General features: G+C 46.8%; 1 protein-coding gene across 1 annotated transcript in view; it reads right to left on the reverse strand.

Moving 5' to 3' along the window:
• Window positions 1–6618: 6618 nt before the first annotated feature.
• Window positions 6619–26117, reverse strand: part of LOC144500799 (BCL2/adenovirus E1B 19 kDa protein-interacting protein 3-like) — a 42972-nt gene continuing 23473 nt past the window's right edge. The window contains exons 3-6 of the mRNA XM_078224267.1: window positions 19782–19866; window positions 17100–17206; window positions 9223–9372; window positions 6619–7262 (exon numbers count right to left, since the gene is read on the reverse strand). Coding sequence (XP_078080393.1) covers window positions 7214–7262; window positions 9223–9372; window positions 17100–17206; window positions 19782–19866 — 391 coding nt within the window. The 3' untranslated portion in view covers window positions 6619–7213. The remainder of the gene's footprint in view (window positions 7263–9222; window positions 9373–17099; window positions 17207–19781; window positions 19867–26117) is intronic.

Here is a 26117-nt window from a genome sequence, read left to right on the forward strand (position 1 = left end):
CTCCTTTGTAATGGAGATTTTCTCCAACGGTTCAACACTCCCCTCCGAGACACTCCCAGTCAACACATCCCTCTCCTTTGTGAATACCGACGCAAAGTATTCATTTAGGATCTCCCCTACTTCTTTGGGCTCCAAGCATAAGTCCCCACTTTTGTCCCTGAGAGGTCCAATTTTTTCCCTAACAACCCTTTTGTTCCTAACGTATGAATAAAATGCCTTGGGATTCTCCTTAATCCTGTCTGCCAAGAACATTTCGTGACCCCTTTTTGCTCTTCTAATTCCCCGTTTGAGTATTTTCCTACTTTCATTGTACTCCTCCAGAGCTCCCTCCGTTTTTAGCTGCTTGGACCTAACATACGCCTCTCTTTTCCTTTTGACCAGTCCCTCAATTTCCCTGGTTATCCATGGTTCTCTAATCCTACCCTTCCTATCCTTCTTTTTTACAGGCACATGCTTGTCCTGTAGCCCTAACAACCGTTCCTTAAAAGACTGCCACATACCAGATGTGGATTTACCCTCAAACAACCTCTCCCAATCAAGAGCTGCCAATTTCTGCCTGATCCCAATAAAGTTAGCCTTCCCCCAATCCAACACCTTACCCTTGGGGCACCACTCATCCTTTTCCATCACTATCCTAAAGCTAACAGAATTGTGGTCACTATTTGCCACATGTTCCCCAACCAAAACTTTGAAGACCTGACCGGGCTCATTCCCCAGTACCAGGTCCAGTATAGCCCCCTCTCTAGTTGGGCTGTCCACATATTGTTCCAACGAACCCTCCTGTACACATTTTACAAATTCCTCCCCATCCAGAGTCCCTGCCCTCAGCGATTTCCAGTCTATACCAGGGAAATTGAAGTCTCCCACTACAACAACCCTATATTTCCTGCACCTATCCAGTATTTCCTGGTAACCTCCTCGAAAAACTCTAATAGATTGGTCAAACATGACCGACCACGCACAAAGCCATGTTGACTCTCCCTAACAAGTCCCTGTCTATCCAAATATTTGTAGATCCTATCCCTTATCACACCTTCCAATAACTTGCCCATACCCATGCGCATCTCTGGCTCCTGTTGTCAAATTGTTAAGTCTGCCAGAGACGATAAGCAATCTCCTCTGGTTAAAACTCACCCCTGTGGAGACCCTGCCTGCTCACAAGTTAGACAAATATTGCAACAACCCAAATCAAGCAATAAAGACAGATGAGTTTGAAGATTGTTTAGCCGATCAAGAACCATTAAAATACTGGCCAGTATTTTCCCATCCCGTCCGCCATTGAAATTCTAGCAGGTGGGGGCGGACCACGTAAATGTCCATTGAAGGTCCTGGGAATCTCCGGTTTTCAGGCGAGCGCGGCTGGAGAATCCCACCCACTGTGTGTGAAACACCCCTTATTTCATGAATGGACTTTTTTATTATTGTTCATTCGTGGGGCATGGGCGTCACTGGCTGGCCAGCATTTATTGCCCATCCCTAGTTACCCTTGGAAAGCAGTTGAGAGTCAACCACATTGCTGTGGCTTTGGATTCACATGTTGGCGAGACCTGGTAAGGATGGCAGATTTCCTTCCCTAAAGGACATTAGTGAACCAGATGGGTTTTTCCGACAATCGGCAATCGTTTCCTGGTCATCAGTAGGTTCTTCATTCCAGATATTTTTTATTGAATTCAAATTCCACCAGCTGCCGTGGCGGGATTTGAACCCAGGTCCGCAGAACATTAGCTGATTAATCGTCTAGGGATAATACCACCAGGCCATCGCCTGCCCTGCTCAAGTATGCTATTAAATTTTGTGCTTAACTGACACCTCCACAAAATTAAGTGCCTCGTTTAAAAGAAGGAAATGGCTTTAACTATGGCCTAAACAGGGGAGAAAATGCAGCCATGATTATTTGACCATTCGGAGGTCTTGTGGTGCAGCGGGTAGTGTCCCTTCCTCTGAGCCAGAAGCTCTGGATTCAAGTCCCACCCCAGGACTTGATGGCAAAGGAAGGTGTATTCAAAGCCCGGGCAAAAGGTTTGAGTGCGTCAACGTGCAAATTCTTCCAAACATACCAATGGCCCATGCTAAGAGCGGAAGAGATATCTTGTCAGCCATTTTTGATGTGAAGTGACACCCCTCAAGCTATGAGCCCCGAGCATATATATATATATATATACACACACACACATAGCGAAAGCCCCTAGAGAAAGACTAGTGAGCTATTCCAGGAATTACTGGCTCTGGAAAGAGACTAAAGTCTGCCTTAATGCATCATTAGATGTGGGAAAAGAATAGATTATTTGAGCAGTGCTATTTTTGGTCTTGGCCTTGCAGGAATAGAAGATTATTTGAGCAGCGCCATTTTTGGTCCTGGCACTGCCGACACCGTGGCTCTCCATGATGTAACGGAGCGACTGAATCAACCGTGCACACCTTGTGTTGGCAGCTGGGGAAAATGCAAATAGAACATTCTGTAGAGAATTCTGGAGTGAATGGGTGAGCATGGAGTGCTCCAACCAGAGAAACCACAAACAACTTAGAGAAGTAATTCAAGAACAAAATGAAATAATCAACAGAAGAACTTCATTGCTCAGTTTTAATTACTTTTTTTTTACATGGAGGTGTGGGTTGGGTAAGAAACTAAAGCATATTTACAGATCTTTTCATTGTAAAACTTAATTCCAGTCATTAACAATTGCCCTTCTGTTAACACAATGAGAAGGACCTCAGCCAGTGAGGTTTCTGGTAGGTGTTCAGATTGGTAACCTATTGGAGTGTTGGTGATGAAGATCCCACTGTTTTGTTCAAACTCCCCTGAACAGTTCTTGGATTTTACCCAATCCAGTCTCTATTGTGCATGTGGATAAATCAGGTGGCTTCAGGTTTTTTTTTGTAGAGAGAGATAAGACATAGGAGCAGAAGTAGGCTATTCGGCCCATCGAGTCTGCTCCACCATTCAATGAGATCATGACTGATCTGATACTCCCCGATTCCAACTTTGCTCCTTATCCATAAGATTCAGGATGAGGGAAACCTTCACACTTCACAGAGGCTGGGAATAAGACTCAACTCTGGCCGACGGAGAGCTGTGCTATTTGGCAAAGAACGACTGGAGACATTTGGACCCTGCAGCTTTCAAAGCTGGAGAGATGGGTGGCAGCGACACAGCCATAGACAAGGGAATAAGCGGCATTGCAGAAGGCAGAAATTGCAAAAAGTGGGCATCTAGGACAAGGTGACTCAAGGTCAAACCAGTAAAAAGTAAACTCAAAACTGATTTAAGAAAATGCCTCAAAAATAAGAGTGAATGACACATGGACCAGATGCCTGGATGGTGCAACAGAGGTGAAAATCGTTGTGCCATTTTAACAAGATCATCTTAGAGGTATCCTGAATAGCTGAACTTAAAATGAGCTAAACAACTTCCTCATCTATAATTACCTAGCAATCTTCCAAGGGATGGATATCAGTGGCTTCATGGCCAGTCAGACGCCAAATTCATTTATTCTGTTATTATAATAATGATATAATTATACTTTATTAGTTGATGCAAAAACAATTTTGGTTTGAGCTAGTCTTCCAGTCAATTACTATTATTATTCGGTCTGGTTGTAGGACATGGAGTCAGACAAACGTGAAAGTTTGCTGACTGTTCCATTCTGGGTTTGATGATCTTTGTCAGGACATCGTCAGGACATAAGGGTGGCACGGTGGTACAGTGGTTAGCACAGCTGCCTCACAGTGCCAGAGACCCGCGTTCGATTCCAGCCTCGGGTCACTGTGTGGAGTTTGCACGTTCTCCCCGTTTCTGCGTGGGTTTCCTCTGGGTGCTCTGGTTTCCTCCCACAGTCCAAAGATGTGCAGGTTAGGTGGATTGGCCATGCTAAATTACCCCTTAGTGTCCCAAGATGTGTAGGTTAGGGGGATTAGCGGGGTAAATACCAGGGATGGGACCTGAGTAAGATGCTCTGTAGGAGAGTCAGTGTACACTTGATGGGCTGAATGGTCTCCTTCTGCATTGTAGGGATTCTATGATTAATTTGCCAAAGGTCCCTTTGAAATCTGCTGCCAGACAGGAAATGCTACACAGCTATCAGCTATTAATTGAGTGAAATCTGCTCCAACTGGGGTTAAATGACTCTCCAGCTGTAAATTAAAAGAGAGCACACTCTTGTTTCTGACTCAGAAGGTGCTAAGTTCAAGTCCCACTCCAGAGATTTGAGCATGAAATCCAGGCCTGCACTGCTGAGGAAGTGCTGCACTGTCAGAGGTGTCCTGCATTTCCAATGGGACATTAAACCAAGGATTATACTGATCTCTTAGGTGAAAATAAAAGATTTTATGGCATTGGTTCAAAGAGCAAGGAGATTGGTTTCTGGTTAATAGTCATCCCTGAACTAAAATTCACTAAAACCAAATTCTGGTCATTATCTGAAAGAAGAACAAAAAGTGCTGGAAAAACACAGCAAGTCTGGCAGCATCTGTAGAGAGAGAAACAGAGTTAATGTTTCGAGTTGAATGTGACTCTACAGAAAAAGATACACAAGTGCCTTGACACTGGGAAAACGCACTGGCCAGTGCAGGGATTGAACCCAGAACTGAGCATTATTGGCACCACGCTCTAATCCTCTGATCTAACCAGCGGACACAAAGCCATCTTGGACTTGAAACGTTAACTCTCTTCCTCTCCCACCGATGCTACCTGACCTGCTGAGTTTTTTCCAGCACTTTCAGTTTTTATTTCAGATCTCCAGCACCTGCAGTACTTTGCTTCTATTCTGGCGATGACCTCGTATTGTCTGTGGGATCTTGCTGTGTGCAAATTGACTTCCTTACATCACAACAGTAATTACACTTCAAAAGTAGCTGTAAAAGTGCTTTGAACTGTCCTAAGGTCATGCAGGATGCTAAATAAATATTTTTTTCAGGTCATCACACAAGCATTGCCACTAAAGCAGTGGCCAGGACTTTAGATCCTTTACTGTGAAGAGCTAGAGGAGATAAAGGTCCCTGAGCAGATCAGATAGTCACAAAGTCTACATTGGTGCGACTTCCAACTGCTCACATTCAGAAGGGACTGCCTTCGGTGAAGGCCAGAGAGCTCCGAGTCTAACACACTGGGGGTAATATTATCGGTGGCACAGTGGTTAGCACTGCTGCCTCACAGCGCCAGGGACTTGGGTTCGATTCCCAGCTTGGGTCACTGTCTGGGCAGAGTGTGCACATGCTCCCCGTGTCTGCGAGGGTTTCCTCCGGGTGCTCCGGTTTCCTCCCACAGTCTGAAAGACGTGCTGGTTAGGGTGCATTGGCCATGCTAAATTATCCCTCAGCGTACCTGAACAGGCGCCAGAGTGTGGCGACTAGGGGATTTTCACAGTAACTTCATTGCAAGCCTACTTGTGACATGAATAAATAAACTTAAAAATAACCCTAACCTTTATGCAGCCGCCTGTGTTATTGCACCCCAGCGTGACCTGGAGCAGAACAAGGAGAGGAAACAAAATGACCCTATCCAGCTTTAGGTGGAATGACACTTGGTCACTGATTCGGCAGCTATCTAACTCAACATCAGGGGTGTACAGGATTTGTCTTCATGGGGTGTACAGGATTGTACCATGGAGACTCGTGTGGGTCGGAAGGTAAAAATCACGGTCAGGGTTTGGACTTACATAGAAACATAGAAGATAGGAGCAGGAGAAGGCCATTCGGCCCTTCGAGCCTGCTCCGCCATTCATCACGATCATGGCTGATTGTCCAACTCAATAATCTAATCCTGCTTTCTCCCCATAACCTTTGATCCCATTCGCCCCAAGTGCTATATCCAGCCGCCTCTTGAATACATTCAATGTTTTGGCATCAACTACTTCCTGTGGCAATGAATTCCACAGGCTCACTACTCTTTGGGTGAAGAAATGTCTCCTCACCTCCGTCCTAAATGGTCTACCCTGAATCCTCAGACCGTGACCCCTGGCTCTGGACTCCCCCACCATCGGGAACATCCTCCCTTACGAGTTCATCCACGAAAGTCTTAAAAAGAATGTGTACATCTCTCCGTTCCGAGTAACTTGACAGACTGCGGCCGGGGATCAATTTTTAATTTGCTACCCTGGTGTAAAAACATTGTTGAAGGTTGGCTTTCGGTTCGACCAACCATTTGACTTGCAGCCAATCCTCAAGGTTAGTTTTGGGCAGTGAGGTGCGCTAAAAAATCTAACCCCTCGGACAATGGTCTCCTGGAGCATTGTTCTCCCCCTCCCCCTGCACACCCCCGGGTTTCCACCAGGTGCTCCAGTTTCCTCTCACAGTCCGAAAGACGTGCTGGATAGGTGGATTGGCCATGCTAAATTCTCCCTCAGTGCACCCGAACAGGCACCGGAGTGTGGCGGCTGGGGGGATTTTCATAGTCACTTCATTGTGGTGTTAATGTAAGCCTACTTGTGACACTAATAAATAAATTTTAAAAGAAGTTCTTTTTTTTAAACTTAAAAAAAAAACCCCCACCATTCTTGCAACCCTTTATATGAAGATGATTTCTCAAGTTTCATTTTTATCTGGCTCAGCGTAAGTTCTATGATGACTTTCCCTGGCTTCCTTGAAATTTAAAAAAATAATACATAACTGTTAACCAGTTTCCTAGCCATTACCATAACAGCACTTTATTTTCTGAACATTTTGGAATGATGAACTACAGTGAAAGTGAAGTTGGGGGCCTGGCAAGACAAGGCAAGGAAGGCCATTGTCGTGACGTACCGGTGTTCAAACTGGAGACGCCAACTGATATTTTCAATCCCTGGTTAATATTAGCCCAGGTTTAGGAAAACATGTTTCCCGAGACCTGTACGAGGAAGGGACACATGCGTGTGCACATACACTAAGGAGCCTGTGGTCGCTAGGCCACTGGAATTTCCGAGTCCATGTCATGTGCTGACGTGATGAGCTTTGACTAAGAGGTGCTGAAACAGCATGGGAACAGCACTGGAGTGTAAAAAGCCAACGACCCATGCTGCCGAAGATAACTCGTATACAGCAAGGATAATTACAGATGGAAGAGCGAAGCAAATGTTCAAACAGGGAGACATGGGAACAGGGAGTAAGGTAACCGTAAAAACACTTGAAGTCTCTTTATCGGGCTTCAGATGTCCATCTACACGAGTGACGGATGAAGAAAATCGGCATCAATCTCTGCAGCTCATCGGGTTTCAGCAGTTTTCTTTGTCCAGTAGGATATTTACAAGGTACTTGCAGGTGAGGCGGCCAACTTTTTCCCAATGTATATTCTAAGGTAAGAAATGCAGAAATACAGATCAGATTCAAATAGTGCAAGATGATGTAGGCCTGGGGGAGGGTGGGAGGTAAGGGATGGAGGATTAGAGACGCGGTGGGGGAGGGGATTTTCCGGCCGTGCTAGTCCCAAGGTCCCCACCCGAGGTCAATGGACCTTTGTATGGTCCGCCCCCACCGCCTACTACGATTCCCGTGGTGGGCAGGGTGGGAAAATTTTGCCCTCATAACATATGACAAGCAAACAACTACAAGTCTCAGTTGACCACAGAGTGATTTTGCTGCTGAATTGGCTAATCTCAGCAAGTACAGAAAAAACGTGCACTTTCTAAAACACCTTTCACAAGCTCAGGGCGCCCCAAGATGTTTTACAGCCAAAAAAAAGACAGAAAATGCTGGAAAATCTCAGCAGGTCTGACAGCATCTGTGGGGAGAGAATAGAGCCAATGTTTCAAATCAGAATGACCTCTCGCGTTGGCTCCATTCTCTCTCCACAGATGCTGTCAGACCTGCTGAGATTTTCCAGCACTTTTTGTTTCAGATTCCAGCATCTGCAGTAGTTTGCCTTTATCTTAATTAATTTTTTGCAGCCAATCAGGTGCTTCTGGAAGTATAGTGACCAATCATGACAAAGGAAATCAATGTGAGCATGACCAGGTGGTCGAGGCATAAATATTGGCCAGCATAGCAACGAGGCGTTCCCTCCTCTCCTTCAAAATGGTGTCGTGGCACTTTATTCTCCTGAGAGGCTGGATGGGTCTCGGTTTAACATCTCACCCGGCAGCGCAGCAGGTAGACAGCTCTGCGTCAAAGTGCCAGGCCAGATTAAGGGTTGAATTCCCTTAGTGTGTGCCAATGAGAAGTGCTACGGTGAGTGAAAGCTACAATGTTCTAATCATTAAGTTGATTCCTGGAATCAAGGTTTTTGTGTTATGAGGAAAGGTTGGACAGTTTAGTCCTGGAACAAAAAACAAAGAGCGGTACAGCCCAGGAACAGGCCCTTTGGCCCACCAAGCCTGTGCCGACACATTTCTTAATTAACGACCTTTTGCCTCTACACGGTCCATATCCCTCTATTCTCTGCCGATTCATGTATTTGTCAAGATGCCTCTTAAATGTTGCTATTGTATCTGCTTCTACCTCCTCTGGCAGCGCATTCCAGGCACTTACCAACCTCTGTGTAAAAAACTTGCCTCTCACATCTCCTTTAAACTTTCCACCTTTTACCTTAAACCTACGTCCCCTGGTAATTGACATTTCTACCCTGGGAAAAAGACTCCGACTATCCATTCTACCCATTCCTCTCATAATTTTGTAAGCTCCTATCTGATCGCCCCTCTGCCTCCGGCTTGGGTCACTGTGCGGAGTCTACACATTCTCCCCGTGTCTGCGTGGGGTTTCCTCCGGGTGCTCCAGTTTCCTCACACAGTCCGAAAGACATGCTGGTTAGGTCCAATGGCCATGCTAAATTGTCCCTCAACCTGGCGACTAGGGGATTTTCGCAGCAACATCATTGCAGTGTCAATATAAGCCTACTTGTGACATGAATCAATAAACTTAAAAACTTCAGAGTTCTTCGAAGATGTAACAAGCAAAGAGAATATTGGAACTCCTGTAGATGTAGTATGTCTGGAATTCTAGGAAGGAAAGAATTGATGGATAGGCGGAGAGAGTTAGCAGAAATACTCGCGGAGATAACTTCAACTGAATGGCCTATTTCAGTGCTGTGGGCTCGATGTAACTCTGTGTGACAGGTAGTTTGGACTAATAATTGTGGGTTCTGTTTTTGGCGGTCATGGAATTGAATGATCACAGGGAAGGAATCTGCGAAGCTTTGTGCAAGTACAACCAGCGTGCAAGGCATTCGTCATGGACATACCCAACACCCAACGTGAACAGCTAAGTTACCACGACAACAGGTGTGCAAGGCAAACTCTACATTAATCACGGACCTACCCGACTCCCAGCATGAACAGGTGAGTTATCAGGAGCGAGGGAATGAGGAACACTACAAACTCGGAACTGAAGATTCCTCCTTTCTTCATCACACCCGTCTTCCGTACACTCAGACTCGAACAATATTTTGGATGTTTGAATACAAATTCCCTAAGAGCAGCAAAAAAAAAAGAAATAAAGTTATTTGTCACTTCCATCCAGTTAAACATGACCTGGAAATTACATGTGTTGGGGTTTTGGATAATGTCCTCAATAGATTCATCCCACGTAAGGTGATCTCAGCTGGAGTAGCAGTGAGGGTTGCTTTCAGTGTCTCCATGCTAGAGAAAGGAACGTGCATTGTTCAGGGCTCTCAGTACTGCGAGTCTTACTTGACTACACATAAGTGGATGTCCATTGAGGACACTGATGGGTCCTGGCTGTGTTGTCCTTCGAGTCTAGACCCAAATGGGAACGAGACTTTTAGTGTCTGAATGGCCGACTTCTCTTCCTACGTTTTAGTGATAGGGCGCGAGAGACACTAGCATCCAAGGGAACGGCCTCAGAGTAAAGGGCTGGCCCTTGAGAACTGAGATGAGGAGGAATTTCTTCAGCCAGAGGGTGGTGAATCTATGAAATTCATTGCCACACAAGGCTGTCGAGGCCAAGTCATTGAGTGTATTTAAGACAGAGATAAGTAGGTTCTTGATTGGTAAGGGGATCAAAGGTTACGGGGAAAAGGCAGGAGAATGGGGTTGAGAAACATATCAGCCATGATTGAATGGCAGAGCAAACCTGATGGGCCGAATGGTCTAATTCTGCTCCTAAAACTTATGGTCTTACGGGTGCAGAGGACGGTTTCCACTGACTGGTGAATCTTGAACAATCTCAGAGTAAGGGGTATTTAGGACTGAGCTGAGGTGAAATTTCTTCACTCAAAAGATTGTGAATCTTGGACTTTACCCTTAAGAACAGTGGATGCTCAGTTGTTGAGTAGATTCAAGCAGAGAGTGATAGCTTTGAGGATGCCAAGGTTATTAAGGGATAAAGCGATAACACAAGGAGGTGAAGTTCAACCCAGATAAATGCGCCGTGGTCCATTTTGGCAGGTCAAATGGAATGAAGGAGTACAATATAAAGGGAAAGACTCTTAGTACGGTAGAGGATCAGAAGGACCTTGGGGTCCGGGTCCATAGGACTCTAAAATCGGCCCTGCAGGTGGAGGAGGTGGTTAAGAAGGCGTATGGTGTGCTGGCCTTTATCAATCGAGGGATTGAGTTTAGGAGTCCAGGGATAATGATGCAGCTATATAAGACCCTCGTCAGACCCCATTTGGAGTACTGTGCTCAGTTCTGGTCGCCTCATTACAGGAAGGATGTGGAAAAGATTGAAAGAGTGCAGAGGAGATTTACAAGGATGTTGCCTGGATTGAGTGGCATGCCTTATGAGGATAGGCTGAGGGAGCTCGGTCTTTTCTCCTTGGAGAGACGTAGGATGAGAGGAGACCTAATAGAGGTATATAAGATGTTGAGAGGCGTAGATCAGGTGGACTCTCAGAGGCTTTTTCCCAAGGTGGAAATGGCTGCTATGAGAGGACACAGGTTTAAGGTGCTGGGGGGTAGGTACAGGGGAAATGTTAGGGGGAAGTTTTACGCACAGAGGGTGGTGGGCGAGTGGAATCGGCTGCTGTCAGTGGTGGTGGAGGCAAACTCAATAGGGTCTTTTAAAAGACTCCTGGATGAGTACATGGGACTTAATAGGATGGAGGGTTATAGGTAGGCCTAAAAGGTAGGGATATGTTCGGCACAACTTGTGGGGCCGAAGGGCCTGTTTTGTGCTATGGTTTTCTATGTTTCTATGTTTCTAAGTTAAGCTCGAAGATCATGTAAGCCAAGCATGTTCCCTCCAGGGTAAGGGGTAGGAATAACAAGCCCAGAGAACCATGGATGACCGAAGATATTCAGGATACAATGAGAAGGAAAAGAAAGGCTTTTAAAAAGTACAAGGGGAGCAAATCAGTGGAGGCATTAGTGAGGTAGAGAAAGTGCAGGGTGGAGCTTAAGAAAGCAATTAGGAATGTAAAGTAGGGATATGAGAAAGTTCTGGCTGATAAAAGTAGGGGAAATCCCAAGATATTCGATAAGTATATCAATGGGAAGAGGATAACCAGGGAAAGAGTACAAAGAACAACAAAGAACAAAGAACAATACAGCACAGGAACAGGCCCTTCGGCCCTCCAAGCCCGCGCCGCTCCCCGGTCCAGGATTGAATCCTGAATCCAGGATCCCCACCCAATTTTCCAGCCTATCTACATACCAATATCCTATCCACCGAGCTGTCCCTCACAGCTACGATGCTTTGTTCATTACAACCTATTAACTTACCCCCACCCCCCCATTCCAGACCATGTGATCTCCAGGGAGAGGCGAAAACCCAGAGTGAAAAACCCCAGGGCCAATATGGGGAAAAAAAAATCTGGGAAATTCCTCTCCGACCCCCTGAGGCGATCGAAACGAGTCCAGGAGATCACAATGGCCCCAATCGGAAAATGCTTCCCAACCCTAGTCATTTCCACTCCCACGAACACCATATGAATCCCCTGCCCCCGAGACAGGTTCCCAACTATCCGCAGTCTCACTCTGTACTGGCACCAGCAAGATGATCGTAGAATGAAGCCTTGAAACGAGAAACCAGGAACAATTAGCCCGCGCCGCTCCCTGGTCCAAACTAGATCACTCTTTTGTATCCCTCCATTCCCACTCCGTTCATATAGCTGTCTAGATAAGTCTTAAACGTTCCCAGTGTGTCCGCCTCCACCACCTTGCCCGGCAACACATTCCAGGCCCCCACGACCCTCTGTGTGAAATATGTCCTTCTGATATCTGTGTTAAACCTCCCCCCCTTCACCTTGAACCTATGACCCCTCGTGAACGTCACCACCGACCCGGGGAAAAGATTCCCACCGTTCACCCTATCTATGCCTTTCATAATTTTATACACCTCTATTAAGTCTCCCCTCATCCTCCGTCTTTCCAAGGAGAACAACCCCAGTTTCCCCAATCTCTCCTCATAACCAAGCCCCTCCATACCAGGCAACATCCTGGTAAACCTCCTCTGTACTCTCTCCAAAGCCTCCACGTCCTTCTGGTAGTGTGGCGACCAGAACTGGACGCAGTATTCCAAATGCGGCCGAACCAACGTTCTATACATCTGCAACATCAGACCCCAACTTTTATACTCTATGCCCCGTCCTATAAAGGCAAGCATGCCATATGCCTTCTTCACCACCTTCTCCACTTGTGACGTCACCTTCAAAGATCTGTGGACTTGCACACCCAGGTCCCTCTGCGTCTCTACACCCTTTATGGTTCTTCCATTTATCGTGTAGCTCCTCCCTACATTATTCCCACCAAAATGCATCACTTCGCATTTATCAGGATTGAACTCCATCTGCCATTTCCTTGCCCAAATTTCCAGCCTATCTATATCCTTCTGTAGCCTCTGACAATGTTCCTCACTATCTGCAAGTCCTGCCAGTTTTGTGTCGTCCGCAAACTTACTGATCACCCCAGTTACTCCTTCTTCCAGATCATTTATATAAATCACAAACAGCAGAGGTCCCAATACAGAGCCCTGCGGTACACCACTAGTCACAGGCCTCCAGCCGGAAAAAGACCCTTCCACTACCACCCTCTGTCTTCTATGACCAAGCCAGTTCTCCACCCATCTAGCCACCTCCCCCTTTATCCCATGGGATCCAACCTTTTTCACTAGCCTACCATGAGGGACTTTGTCAAACGCTTTACTAAAGTCCATATAGACAACATCCACGGCCCTTCCTTCGTCAACCATTTTGGTCACTTCTTCAAAAAACACCACCAGGTTCGTGAGGCATGACCTCCCTCTCACAAAACCATGTTGACTATCGTTAATGAGTTTATTCCTTTCTAAATGCGCATACATCCTATCTTTAAGAATCTTCTCCAACAACTTCCCCACCACGGACGTCAAGCTCACCGGCCTATAATTACCCGGATTATCCTTCCTACCCTTCTTAAATAACGGGACCACATTGGCTATCCTCCAATCCTCTGGGACCTCACCTGTGTCCAGTGACGAGACAAAGATTTGCGTCAGAGGCCCAACTATTTCACCTCTCGTCTCCCTGAGCAGCCTTGGATAGATTCCATCAGGCCCTGGGGATTTGTCAGTCTTTATATTCTCTAACAAACCTAACACTTCCTCCTTTGTAATGGAGATTTTCTCCAACGGTTCAACACTCCCCTCCGAGACACTCCCAGTCAACACATCCCTCTCCTTAGTGAATACCGACGCAAAGTATTCATTTAGGATCTCCCCTACCTCTTTGGGCTCCAAGCATAAGTCCCCACTTTTGTCCCTGAGAGGTCCGATTTTTTCCCTTACAACCCTTTTGTTCCTAACGTATGAATAAAATGCCTTGGGATTCTCCTTAATCCTGTCTGCCAAGAACATTTCGTGACCCCTTTTTGCTCTTCTAATTCCCCGTTTGAGTATTTTCCTACTTTCATTATACTCTTCCAGAGCTCCCTCCGTTTTTAGCTGCTTGGACCTAACATACGCCTCTCTTTTCCTTTTGACCAGTCCCTCAATTTCCCTGGTTATCCACGGTTCTCTAATCCTACCCTTCCTATCCTTCTTTTTTACAGGCACATGCTTGTCCTGTAGCCCTAACAACCATTCCTTAAAAGACTGCCACATACCAGATGTGGATTTACCCTCAAACAGCCTCTCCCAATCAAGAGCTGCCAATTTCTGCCTGATCCCAATAAAGTTAGCCTTCCCCCAATCCAACACCTTACCCTTGGGACACCACTCATCCTTTTCCATCACTATCCTAAAGCTAACAGAATTGTGGTCACTATTTGCCACATGTTCCCCGACCAAAACTTTGAAGACCTGACCGGGTTCATTCCCCAGCACCAGGTCCAGTATAGCCCCCTCTCTAGTTGTAGGGCCCATTAGGGACCAAGGGGGAGAACTGTGGGCCAGAGGACATTGGAGGAGTGTTGAATGAAGATTTCACATCCATCTTCACCCAGGAGAATGAGGACGATCGTATGGAATTCAGGGAGAGAGACAGTGAGGTTCTTGAGCAAATTGACATAAGGAAGGACAAGGTATTGAAGGCGTTGGCAGCCTTAAAAGTGGATAAATCTCCAGGTCTGGGTGAATTGTGCCCTGGGCTGTTGTGGGAGGCAAGGGAGGAGATTGCAGGGGCTCTGACCCAAATTTTCAATTCCTCTCTGGCCACGGGGGAGGTGCCAGACGAGAACAGCTAATGTGGTTCCGCGATTTAAGAAGGGTTGTAGAGATGAACCAGGGAACTAAATACCAGTGAGTCTTGCTTCAGAGGTAGGGAAACTATTGAAGAAACTTCTGAAGGAGAGCATCTATCTCCACTTGGAGAGGCAAAGCTTGGTCAGGGATAGTCAGCATGGCTTCGTCAGAGGGAGGTCATGCTAACAAATTTGGTTGACATTTTTGAGGAGGTAGCGAGGTGTGTAGATGAGGGTAGTGCAGTCGATGTAGTTTATATGGACTTCAGCAAAGTCTTTGACAAGGTCCCACATGAGAGACTTGTAAAGAAGGTAAATCCACATGGGATACAGGGTAATTTGATAAAGTGGATTCAAAATTGGTTCAGTTGTAGCAGACAGAGGGTGATGACAGAAGGCTGCTTTAGCGACTGGAAGCCAGTGACCAGTGGCGTACCACCGGGATCCGTGCTGGGCCCCCCTATTATTTATATAAATGACATAGATGACTATGTGGGGGGTAGGATTAGTAAATTTGTGGATGGACATAAAGATTGGCAGGGTGGTTAACAGTGAGGTGGAGTGCCTTGGGTTACAAGAAGATAAGGGCGACGCGGTGGCACAGTAATTAGCACTGCTGCCTCACAGCGCCAGGGACCCGGGCTTGATTCCCAGCTTGGGTCACTGTCTGTGCGAAGTTTACACATTCTCCCTGTGTCTGCATAGGTTTCCTCCGGGTGCTCCAGTTTCCTCCCACAGTTTGTGTTGACTAGGTGCATTGGCCATGCTAAATTCTCCCTCAGTGTAGCAAACAGGCTCTGGAGTGTGGCGACGAGGGTATTTTCACAATAACTTCATCGCAGTGTTAATGTAAGCCTACTTGTGACACTAATAAATTAGCTTTAAACTCAATTTTACAGTGAGAATGGTCAAATGGGCAGATAAGTATGAGGTGGTACACTTTGGAAGGAGTAATTTGACAAGGAAGTGCTCAACTGATGGTAGGACACTAGGAAGTTCTGTGGAACAAAGGGATCTTGGTGTGTTTGTCCACAGATCTCTGAAAGTGGAAGGGCACGATGTTAGCAGGGTGGTGAAAAAGTCATATGGGACACCTGCCTTTATCAAGATTACAAAAGCAGGGAAATCATGTTGGAGTTGTATCGAACTTTGATGAGGCCACAGCTGGAGTGCTGTGTGCAGGTCTGATCGCCACATTATAAGAAGGATGTGATTGCACTGGAGGGGGTGCAGAGGAGATTCACCAGGATGCTGCCTGGGATGGAGCATTTAAGTTGTGAAGAAAGGTTGGATAGGCTTGAGTTGCTTTTGTTGGAGCAGAGAAGGCCGAGGGGGCGACCTGATCGAGGTGTACAAGATGATGAGGGGCATGGTCAGAGTGGATAAGGAGCAGTCAGAAGGGGACATGGGTTCAAGGTGAGAGGCAGGAGGTTTAGGGGGGATGTGAAGAAAATCTCTTTTACCCAGAGGGCGGTGACGGTCTGGAATGCGCTGCCTGGGAGGGTGGTAGAGACGGGTTGCCTCACATCCTTTAAAAAGTATCTTGATGAGCACTTGGCACATCATAAGGCTATGGACCTAGTGCTGGCAGATGGGACTAGATGGTCAGTCAGGTGTTTCTTGCATGTCAGCCGAAGGTCCTCTTCTGCGCTGTATGATTCTATCTGGTTGGCCAGGTGGAGTAAGTTCAAAGGGTCAAATGGTTTACTCCAGCATCGATTTCTTATGTTGTTATCCACCCAGTGTGAAACCGGAGTCGCAAATCAACCAGGCCAAGGAAATTGGTTTTCCCAACCTTCCCTGGCATTTTTTAACCAGTTGGCTCATCAACCAAATTCACTCTCATTCTCTTCTGAAACTGGTCAACAGGTCACCAGATTCACAAGAATTGGAAGAACTAGGAGCAGGAGAAGGCAATTCAGCCCCTCGAGCCTGCTCCGCCATTTAATACCATCATGGCTGATCTCAACCCAGCCTCAACTTCACTTTGCTGCCCATTTCCCATAGCCCTTCAAACCCTAACTAATTAAAAATCCGTCCACCTCTTCCTTAAATTTACTCAGCATCCCGGCATCCACCAAACTCTGGGGTCGTGAATTCCACAGACTCACAACCCTTTGATAGGAGTAGCTTCTCCTCATCTGTTTTAAACTGCTACCCCCTTATCCTAAAACCATGACCTCTTGACCTCGATTGCTCTACAAGAGGAAACAACCTCTCCACGTCTACTTTGTCAATCCCACATATCATCACGGCATGGTGGCACAGTGGGGGAGGCACGGTGGCATAGTGGTTAGCACTGCTGCCTCACAGCGCCAGGGACGCGGGTTCAATTCTGGCCTCGAGTCACTGTCTGTGTGGAGTTTGCACGTTCTACCCGCGTCTGCGTGGGTTTCCTCCGGGTGCTTGAATTTCCTCCCACATTCCAACGATGTGTGGGTTAGGTGGATTGGCCATGGTAAATTGCCCTAAGTGTCAAGGGGATTAGCAGGGCAAGTACATGGCGTTACGGGGATGTACCACAACCACAAAGTTGCCACATTTAATGAACAGCAGTAGGAGTACAGGATTGCAACTCACTTTGGGGGCACGTTTTCTGGTCGACTGGACCAGTACCAGATCCACTCCGCATTATTCCTTAGTAATTTCTCAATCTCTCCACTCCTCTCCTGGTTCTCTTCATCAGACTGTGAAAACACAATAAAAGGATTAGTTACCCCAGGACTTGATTTGATTTGATTTATTATTGTCAGATGTATTGGGATACGATGAAAGTATTGTTGCTTGTGCGCTATACAGACAAAGCATACAGTTCATGGAGTACATAGGGGAGAAGGAAAGGATAGAGTGTGGAATATAGTGTTACAGTATAGCTAGTATGTGGGGAAAGATCAACTTAATGCAAGGTAGGTCCATTCAAGGGTCCGGTGGCAGCAGGTACATGATCTCAGATTTTGTATCTTTTTCCTTAGGGAAGAAGGTGGAAGAGAGTATGTCCAGGGTGCGTGGGGGCCTTGATTATGCTGGCTGCTTTTCCGAGGCAACGGGAAGTGTAGACGGAGTCAATGGATAAGAAGCTGTTTTGCATGATGGACTGGGCTACGTTCACGACCGTTTGTAGTTTCTTGCGGTCTTGAACAAAGCAGGAGCCATACCAAGCTGTGATATAACCAGTAAGGATTGTTTCCAAGGCGCATTGGTGAGAGTTGTAGCAGACATGCCAAATTTCCTTAGCCTCCTGAGAAAGTAGAGGCGTTGATAGACTTTCATAACTATAGCATTGGCGTGGAGGGACCCAGGGGCAGGTTGTTGGTGACCTGGACACCTAGAAGCTTGAAGTTCTTGACCATTTCCACTTGATCCCCAAAGTGGCCAACCCCGATCCGATGCATTCCCGGTGAAAATACCTGCATGGGAATGACAATCCTAGAGATCTCCCAAATGGAAATCATTCAGTTCCCACAGAAAATGCAAGAAAAAAAAAGACATTAACAGCTGCTCTGGAATAATTGGGGGAAGAAACAGCAGATCCAACACATCTAGATGATTCTGGCAGCCATTTTGTCCAGCAATCAGAGGAAGGTCATGGAAAAAGTATGGGAGAAAAGCAAAGAGGTGAAGAGTTAAAGAATAATCAGAGGCAAAACCTGTGAGGGTAGAAACTAAAATAAACAAAACAAGAAAACACATCCGATTAGACCACAACATTACTGATAACGTTTTAGAACAAGGCGATTAGATTGCTACTTCGGTCTGACTATCTAATGCAACTCAAATCTAACCTTTCACAATTTCCTAACCAAGTTCTGGAAAACCCCCACACTAGGGTGGCACGGTGGCACAGTGATTAGCACTACTGCCTCATAGTGCCAGCGACCCGGGCCTTGGGTGACTGTCACTGTGGAGTTTGCACGGTCTCCCCGTGTCTGCGTGGGTTTCCTCCCACAGTCCAAAGATGTGCGGGTTAGGTGGTGTGGCCATGCTAAATTGTCTCTGAGTGTCAGGGGGGGATTAGCAGGGTAAATACGTGGGGTTACGGGGATAGGTACTGGCCAAATGGCCTCCTTCTGCACTGTAGGGGTTCTCTGATTAGAGTTTCTGTTTGGCTCATAAAATCAGAATTCATTTAACAAACTAGACACAGGTCAGCAAGCATCAAGCCTTGGGGTGGTGGGGTGGTGGGGTGGCGGGGGGGGGGGGGGGGGGGGGTCACCGTCGCCATCTGCATTGTACTAAAATGTAATCATCATTTCCAGGTTGGGCCAGTTCAGACCTTCCTCCAGGAGCAACCAAGGTCAGAAGTGGGAGTACCAGCACGCTGTAGAAACATCACTAGATCAGTGGTAATGTAATGTAAACAAAGATAAAGTTGCCATGGAGCCAGATGACCATAGACCACTCTTCCCTTCGAGAAAGAGAGCTGATTAGTGACGGTGACCTGAGGGTCACCACACCTCAGGCAAGGGGCAAGGTTGAGAAAGGGGGGCCTTCATGAAGAACCTCAGCCGATATGGGAATTGATTCGATTTCATTTATTATTGTCACATGTATTGGTATACAGTGAAAAGTATTGTTTCTTGCACGCTATACAGACATAGCATACCGTTCATAGAGAAGGAAAGGAGAGGGTGCAGAATGTAGTGTTACAGTCATAGCTAGGGTGTAGAGAAAGATCAACTTAATGCGAGGTAAGTCCATTCAAAAGTCTGACAGCAGCAGGGAAGAAGCTGTTCTTGAGTCGGTTGGTACGTGACCTCAGATTTTTGTATCTTTTCCCGACGGAAGAAGGTGGAAGAGAGTATGTCCGGGCGGGGGGTGGGATGGGGTGGGGGGGGTCCTTGATTATGCTGGCTGCTTTTCCGAGGCAGCGGGAAGTGTAGACAAAGTCAATGGATGGGAGGCTTGTTTGCGTGATGGATTGGACTACATTCACGACCATCTGAAGTTTCTTGCGGTCTTGGACAGAGCAGGAGCCATACCAAGTTGGTTAGAGTTGTAGCTGACATGCCAAATTTCCTTAGTCTTCTGAGAAAGTAGAGGCATTGGTGAGATTTCTTAACTATAGTGTCAGCATGGGGAGACCAGGACAGGTTTTGGTGATCTGAACACCTAAAAACCTGAAGCTCTCGACCATTTCTACGACACGCTGAACCCACGCCGTTGGCATCACAAACCAGTCGGCAAGCCAACAGAGATAAATAGACCCCTCTAATGTAATCACAAAAAGTCTAACATCCCTCCCCGCGTCAAGTGCTTACTTACCTGACTACTGTTGCTATCGGCGATGCTTCCAGTTTCAAACTCGACAGGAACATGAGGCATCTGGGGGCTCATCAGTAAGGGAGGGCTGTAAAACAGGATGAACAACTGCCTGTAACAAGGGACTGATTCAGGGTTCCTCAAAAGTGGGGTTCATACCTGTCCTGCCAGATAGTCTCAGAATAACACAGGCCATTGTCATGGTCAACACCTTCATTCTTACCGGGCCCCCCAGGAGGTTAAGCTATGCGAACATGTTTGGAACACGGATTACAGAAATAAGTGTTCCTTATGTTGAGATGTATTACTCACAACCTTCCACTCATCCTTAACCCTTCATAGCCAGACAAAGGGACCTTCCCGTGTCTGTGTGGTTTACCTCCGGGTGTTCCGGTTTCCTCCCACAGTCTGAAAGACGTGCTGGTTAGGTGCATTGACCTGAACAGGCACCGGAGTATGGTGACCAGGGAATTTTCACAGTAACTTAATTGCAATGTTAATGTAAGTCTTACTTGTGCCTGATAAATAAACTTAAAACTTTACTTTGATAGCTTCATGTTCAGCATTGCCGAGACGAGCTTTCAATTCCACATTTTTATTAATTAATTGAACTTAAATTCCACCAGCTGTTGTGGTGGGATTTGAATCTGTGCCCCCAGAGTATTAGCTCAAGCCTCTGGATTAATAGTCCAGCGAGATTACCACTCAACCACCATCAATGTGGAAGACTATATGGGTGATCTAATTGTGATGTTTTAAAGATTATTGAAGGAGTAGACAGAGAGAAGCTATTGTTTCTTTGGGGTGGGGGAGTGAGGGGGCGTGTCTTTAAATTCGAGCTAGGCCGTTCAGTGGTGACGTCAAAGAACAAAGAACAAAGAACAGTACAGCACAGGAAACAGGCCCTTCGGCCCTCCAAGCCTGTGCCGCTCCTTGGTCCAACTAGACCAATCGTTTGTATCCCTCCATTCCCAGGCTGCTCATGTGACTATCCAGGTAAGTCTTAAACGATGTCAGCGTGCCTGCCTCCACCACCCTACTTGGCAGCGCATTCCAGGCCCCCACCACACTCTGTGTAAAAAACATCCCTCTAATATCTGAGTTATACTTCGCCCCTCTCACCTTGAGCCCGTGACCCCTCGTGAACGTCACTTCTGATCTGGGAAAAAGCTTCCCACCGTTCACCCTATCGATCCCCTTCATAATCTTGTACACCTCTATGAGATCTCCCCTCATTCTCCGTCTTTCCAGGGAGAACAACCCCAGTTTACCCAATCTCTCCTCATAGCTAAGACCCTCCATACCAGGCAACATCCTGGTAAACCTTCTCTGCACTCTCTCTAACGCCTCCACGTCCTTCTGGTAGTGCGGCGACCAGAACTGGACGCAGTACTCCAAATGTGGCCTAACCAGCGTTCTATACAGCTGCATCATCAGACTCCAGCTTTTATACTCTATACCCCGTCCTATAAAGGCAAGCATACCATACGGTAGCACAGTGGTTAGCACTGCTGCTTCACAGCTCCAGGGTCCCAGGTTCGATTCCCGGCCCGGGTCACTGTCTGTGTGGGTTCTTAGAGACAGGATTCTCCTCGTGTCTGCGTGGGTTTCCTCCGGGTGCTCCGGTTTCCTCCCACAGTCCAAAGATGTGCGGGTTAGGTTGATTGGCCAGGTTAAAAATTGCCCCTTAGAGTCCTGGGATGCGTAGGTTAGAGGGATTAGTGGGTAAAATATGTGGGGATAGGGCCTGGGTGGGATTGTGGTCGGTGCAGACTCGATGGGCCAAATGGCCTCCTTCTGCACTGTAGGGTTTCTATGATTTCTATGATATGCCACCTTCTCCACCTGTGTTGCCACCTTCAAGGATTTGTGGACTTGCACACCTAGGTCCCTCTGTGTTTCTTTACTCCTGATGACTCTGCCATTTATTGTATAACTCCTCCCTACATTATTTCTTCCAAAATGCATCACTTCGCATTTATCTGGATTAAACTCCATCTGCCACCTCTCCGCCCAATTTTCCAGCCTATCTATATCCTGCTGTATTGCCCGACAATGCTCTTCGCTATCCGCAAGTCCAGCCATCTTCGTGTCATCCGCAAACTTGCTGATTACACCAGTTACACCTTCTTCCAAATCATTTATATATATCACAAATAGCAGAGGTCCCAGTACAGAGCCCTGCGGAACACCACTGGTCACAGACCTCCAGCCGGAAAAAGACCCTTCGACCACTACCCTCTGTCTCCTATGGCCAAGCCAGTTCTCCACCCATCTAGCCACTTCTCCTTGTATCCCATGAGCCTTAACCTTCTTAACCAACCTGCCATGTGGGACTTTGTCAAATGCCTTACTGAAATCCATATAGACGACATCCACGGCCCTTCCTTCATCAACCGTTTTTGTCACTTCCTCAAAAAACTCTACCAAATTTGTAAGGCACGACCTCCCTCTTACAAAACCATGCTGTCTGTCACTAATGAGATTGTTCCGTTCTAAATGCACACACATCCTGTCTCTAAGAATCCTCTCCAACAACTTCCCTACCACGGACGTCAAGCTCACCGGCCTATAATTTCCTGGGTTATCCCTGCTACCCTTCTTAAACAACGGGACCACATTCGCTATTCTCCAATCCTCAGGGACCTCACCCGTGTCCAAAGAAGCGACAAAGATTTCCGTCAGAGGCCCAGCAATTTCATCTCTCGTCTCCCTGAGCAGTCGAGGATAGATGCCATCAGGCCCTGGGGCTTTGTCAATTTTAATGTTCCCTAAAAAACCTAACACTTCCTCTCTTGTAATGGAGATGTAATGTCAGGAAGCAATTCTTCACACAAAAGAGGAGTGGAATCTAGGAATTTCCCCATAAAGGTTTTGGGATAATTGAAGCTTTCGAAGCTGTGATGAATAGATTTGTTACAAAAGGGTTATAAGGGCTATGGGACCCAGGTGAGTTAATGGGGCAACAGTGCAGATCAGCCATAATCTAACTGAGTGACCAAGGGCCGAATGGCCTACTCCTGTTCCTATGCTGCAGTGACTGCACAGTTGAAGGACAGTAACAGCTTACAACTTACTCGTCATGCGATGACTAAACTGAGGAAATTAAAACCCCCACTTTGTAACATTTAAAACAAAAATTATTTATTAGTGTCACAAGTAGGCTTACATTAACACTGCAATGAAGTTACTGTGAAAATCCCCTAGTCTGGCACCTGTTCGGGTACACTGAGGGAGAATTTAGCATGGCCAGTGCATCTAACCAGCACGTCTTTCAGACTGTGGAAGGAAACCGGAGCACCCGGAGAAAACCCACGCAGACACAGGGAGAACGTGCAGACTCCGCACTGACAGTGACCCAAGCCGGGAATTGAACCCGGGTCCCTGGCGCTATGAGGCAGCAGTACTAATCACTATGCCACCGTGTTGCCCAGAGGTACTGATAGAGTTGGAAGTAGGGGATCATTTAGAAAACAAAACATGAACACGGGCCATTTGTGCTGAATAATCTGATTCTGAAATATAAATTCTATGTAACGTGTTAATAAGGCAATTCACCTTATCTGAAGCCGTGCAGTTTGCAAGAAGCAGGGGTTGCTTGATGTTAATTCTTAGTAAAACTAGTTTCTCCTTCAAGGGTGGACCTTATTAAGAGCTTCATACCCAACAAAAGCTGTCTTGCATACAGCACAGAGCGAGGCGACTGTGTCTGCCGTGCTCTTTGAAAAAGCAATCGAGTTAGTCCCACTTTTCTCCCACTCTTTCCCCAAAACCCTGAAAGTTTCTCATTTGCAAAACTGTTAAGGGTCGGATGGTGGTCAGTGGGTGCGGGAGAATCATAGAAACCCTACAGTGCAAAAGCAGGTCATTTGGCCCATCGAGTCTGCACCGACTCTCTGATAGAGCATCCCACCCACACCCTATCCCCGGAACCCCATGTATTTACCCTGTTAATCTCCCCCAACATATACATCTTGGGACACTAAGGGGAAATTTAGCATGGCCAATCAACCTAACCTGCACATCTTTGGGTGTGGGAGGAAACTGGAGCGCCCAGATGAAACCCAGGCAGACACAGGGAGATTGCGCAAACTCCACAGTCACCCGAGGCCGGAATTGAACTTGGATCTCTGGTACTGTGAGACAGCACTGCTAACCACTGTGCTTCCATGCCGCCCAGATGGGCTGGGTGGTGGAAATCAGTAGAAAACGCCAAGATCAGGACTGCAACCATCTCTGGACAATTTTTTAAAAATTCATTCATGGGACATGGGTGCCACTAGCTGGCCATAACTTATTGCCCACCGCTAGTTGCCCTTGAGAAGGTGGTGGTGAGCTACTTTCTTGAAATGGCTGTAGCGGTTGAAACAACTGAATGGCTTGTTAGGCCATTTCAGAGGGCAGTTGAGAGTCTGGAATCACATCTAGGCCAGACCAAGCAAAGCCAGCAGATTTCCTTCCCTAAAGGATATCAGTGAACCAAATGGGTTTTTCCAACAATCGACAGCCAGGGCAGCATGGTGGCAAAGTGGTTAGCATTGCTACCTCCCAGCAACAGGGACCCGCGTTCAATTCTGGCCTCTGGCTGTGTGGAGTTTGCACGTTCTCCCCGCGTCTGTGTGGGTTTCCTCCGGGTGCTCCAGTTTCTTCCCACAGTCCAAAGATGTGCAGGTGAGGGCGATTGGCCATGTGAAATTGCACCCTAGTGTCGGAGATTAACAGGGTTAAATTGATGTGGGTAAAAGCAAATTACTGCGGATGCTGGAATCTGAAACAAAAAGAGAAAATGCTGGAAAATCTCAGCAGGTCTCGCGCAGCATCTGTAAGGAGAGAAAAGAGCTGACGTTTTGAGTCAGATGACCCTTTGTACATGAGGGTTAGGGCCTGGATGGGGCCGTCATTTGCAGTCTTGATGGAGTGAATGGCCTCCTTCTGCACTGTTGGGATTCTGTGATTCTATGACAATGGCTTCATGGCCACCAGTAGATTCTTAATTCCAGGTATTTTTTATTGAATTCAAATTCCACCATCTGCCATGGCAGTAAACATAGAAACATAGAAGATAGGAGCAGGAGGAGGCCATTCAGCCCTTCAAGCCTACTCCGCCATTCATCACGATCATGGCTGATTGTCGAACTCAATAGCCTAATCCTGCTTTCTCCCAAAAATCTTTGATCCCATTTTCCCCTTCTAACCCGGGTCCCCATAACATTAGCTGAGTTTCTGGATTAATAGTCTAGCGATAATAACACGGGGCCACCGACTCCCCAATCCCAACAAGGTGAGACTGTCCCTTTAATATCTCTCAACTCAGTGATAGTGCCCCTTTAATAGGCCTGAAAGTCATCTCTGCAGCAGCCATGTGGAATTTAATCACTCGCATATTTGATGAAGTCAGCAATTGTGAATTTCTGGCACGGTGGCAAAGTGGAATGCCCTGACCACTAATTCCCCTTCAGACAAAGGGAGGAGAAGTAAGCTACGGGACAAGCCGGGGCTTGGATTGAAAAGGGAGTACACTTGTCAAATCCAGTAGCAATCACTTGGTTGCTTTTATTGAGACGTTGCCAGCGTTTAGTGAGCCATGAATCCCCCGCATTTTCTGCTTCATTCACCCATTGAGGATCAGTTCCGACATTAGACAAGTGCCGACGCAGGTTGTTTCCAGTTTCCACTCACACCAGCCACCCCCCTCAACACCGTCAGATATCTCTCTTCCACTAACTGCACCTCGGGAAGGATTCACCGGGGCTTGAAGAGTCAAATCAAGAGCGTTTATGTAACATAGCCGTGCCTACTATTCTCCTGAGTTTAGAAGATTAAAGGTTGATCCAATCAAGGTATTTTAAATGATACAAAGATTTCAACGAGTGGGTAACGAGAAACTGCTTACTCTGTTGGAGGGAGTCCAAAATAAAGACTTAGAGTTTGAGCTAGGCCGCCAAAAACAGAAAATGCTGGAAAATCTCAGTTTCTGGCAATAGACTATCTACCAATATCCATTACAAGTCCACTGACTCCCACAGCTATCTGGACTACAGCTCTTCACACCCTACATCCTGTAAGGACTCCATCCCTTTCTCTCAGCTCCTTTGCCTCCGTCGCATTTGTTCCGATGATGCCACTTTGCAAAGTGGTGCTTCTAATATGTACTCCTTTTTCCTCAACTGTGGATTCCCATCTACAGTTGTCGACAGGGCCCTCAACTGCGTGCAGTCCATCTCCCGCACCACCACACTCATTCCCTCCCCTCCCTCCGAGAACAAGGATAGAGTCCCACTTGTTCCCACATTTCACGCCGCCATCCTCTGCATGCAAAGCATAATCCTCCGCCATTTT

The sequence above is a fragment of the Mustelus asterias genome, chromosome 1 (genome assembly GCF_964213995.1).
Source record: "Mustelus asterias chromosome 1, sMusAst1.hap1.1, whole genome shotgun sequence".
In the NCBI taxonomy this organism is placed as follows: domain Eukaryota; kingdom Metazoa; phylum Chordata; class Chondrichthyes; order Carcharhiniformes; family Triakidae; genus Mustelus; species Mustelus asterias.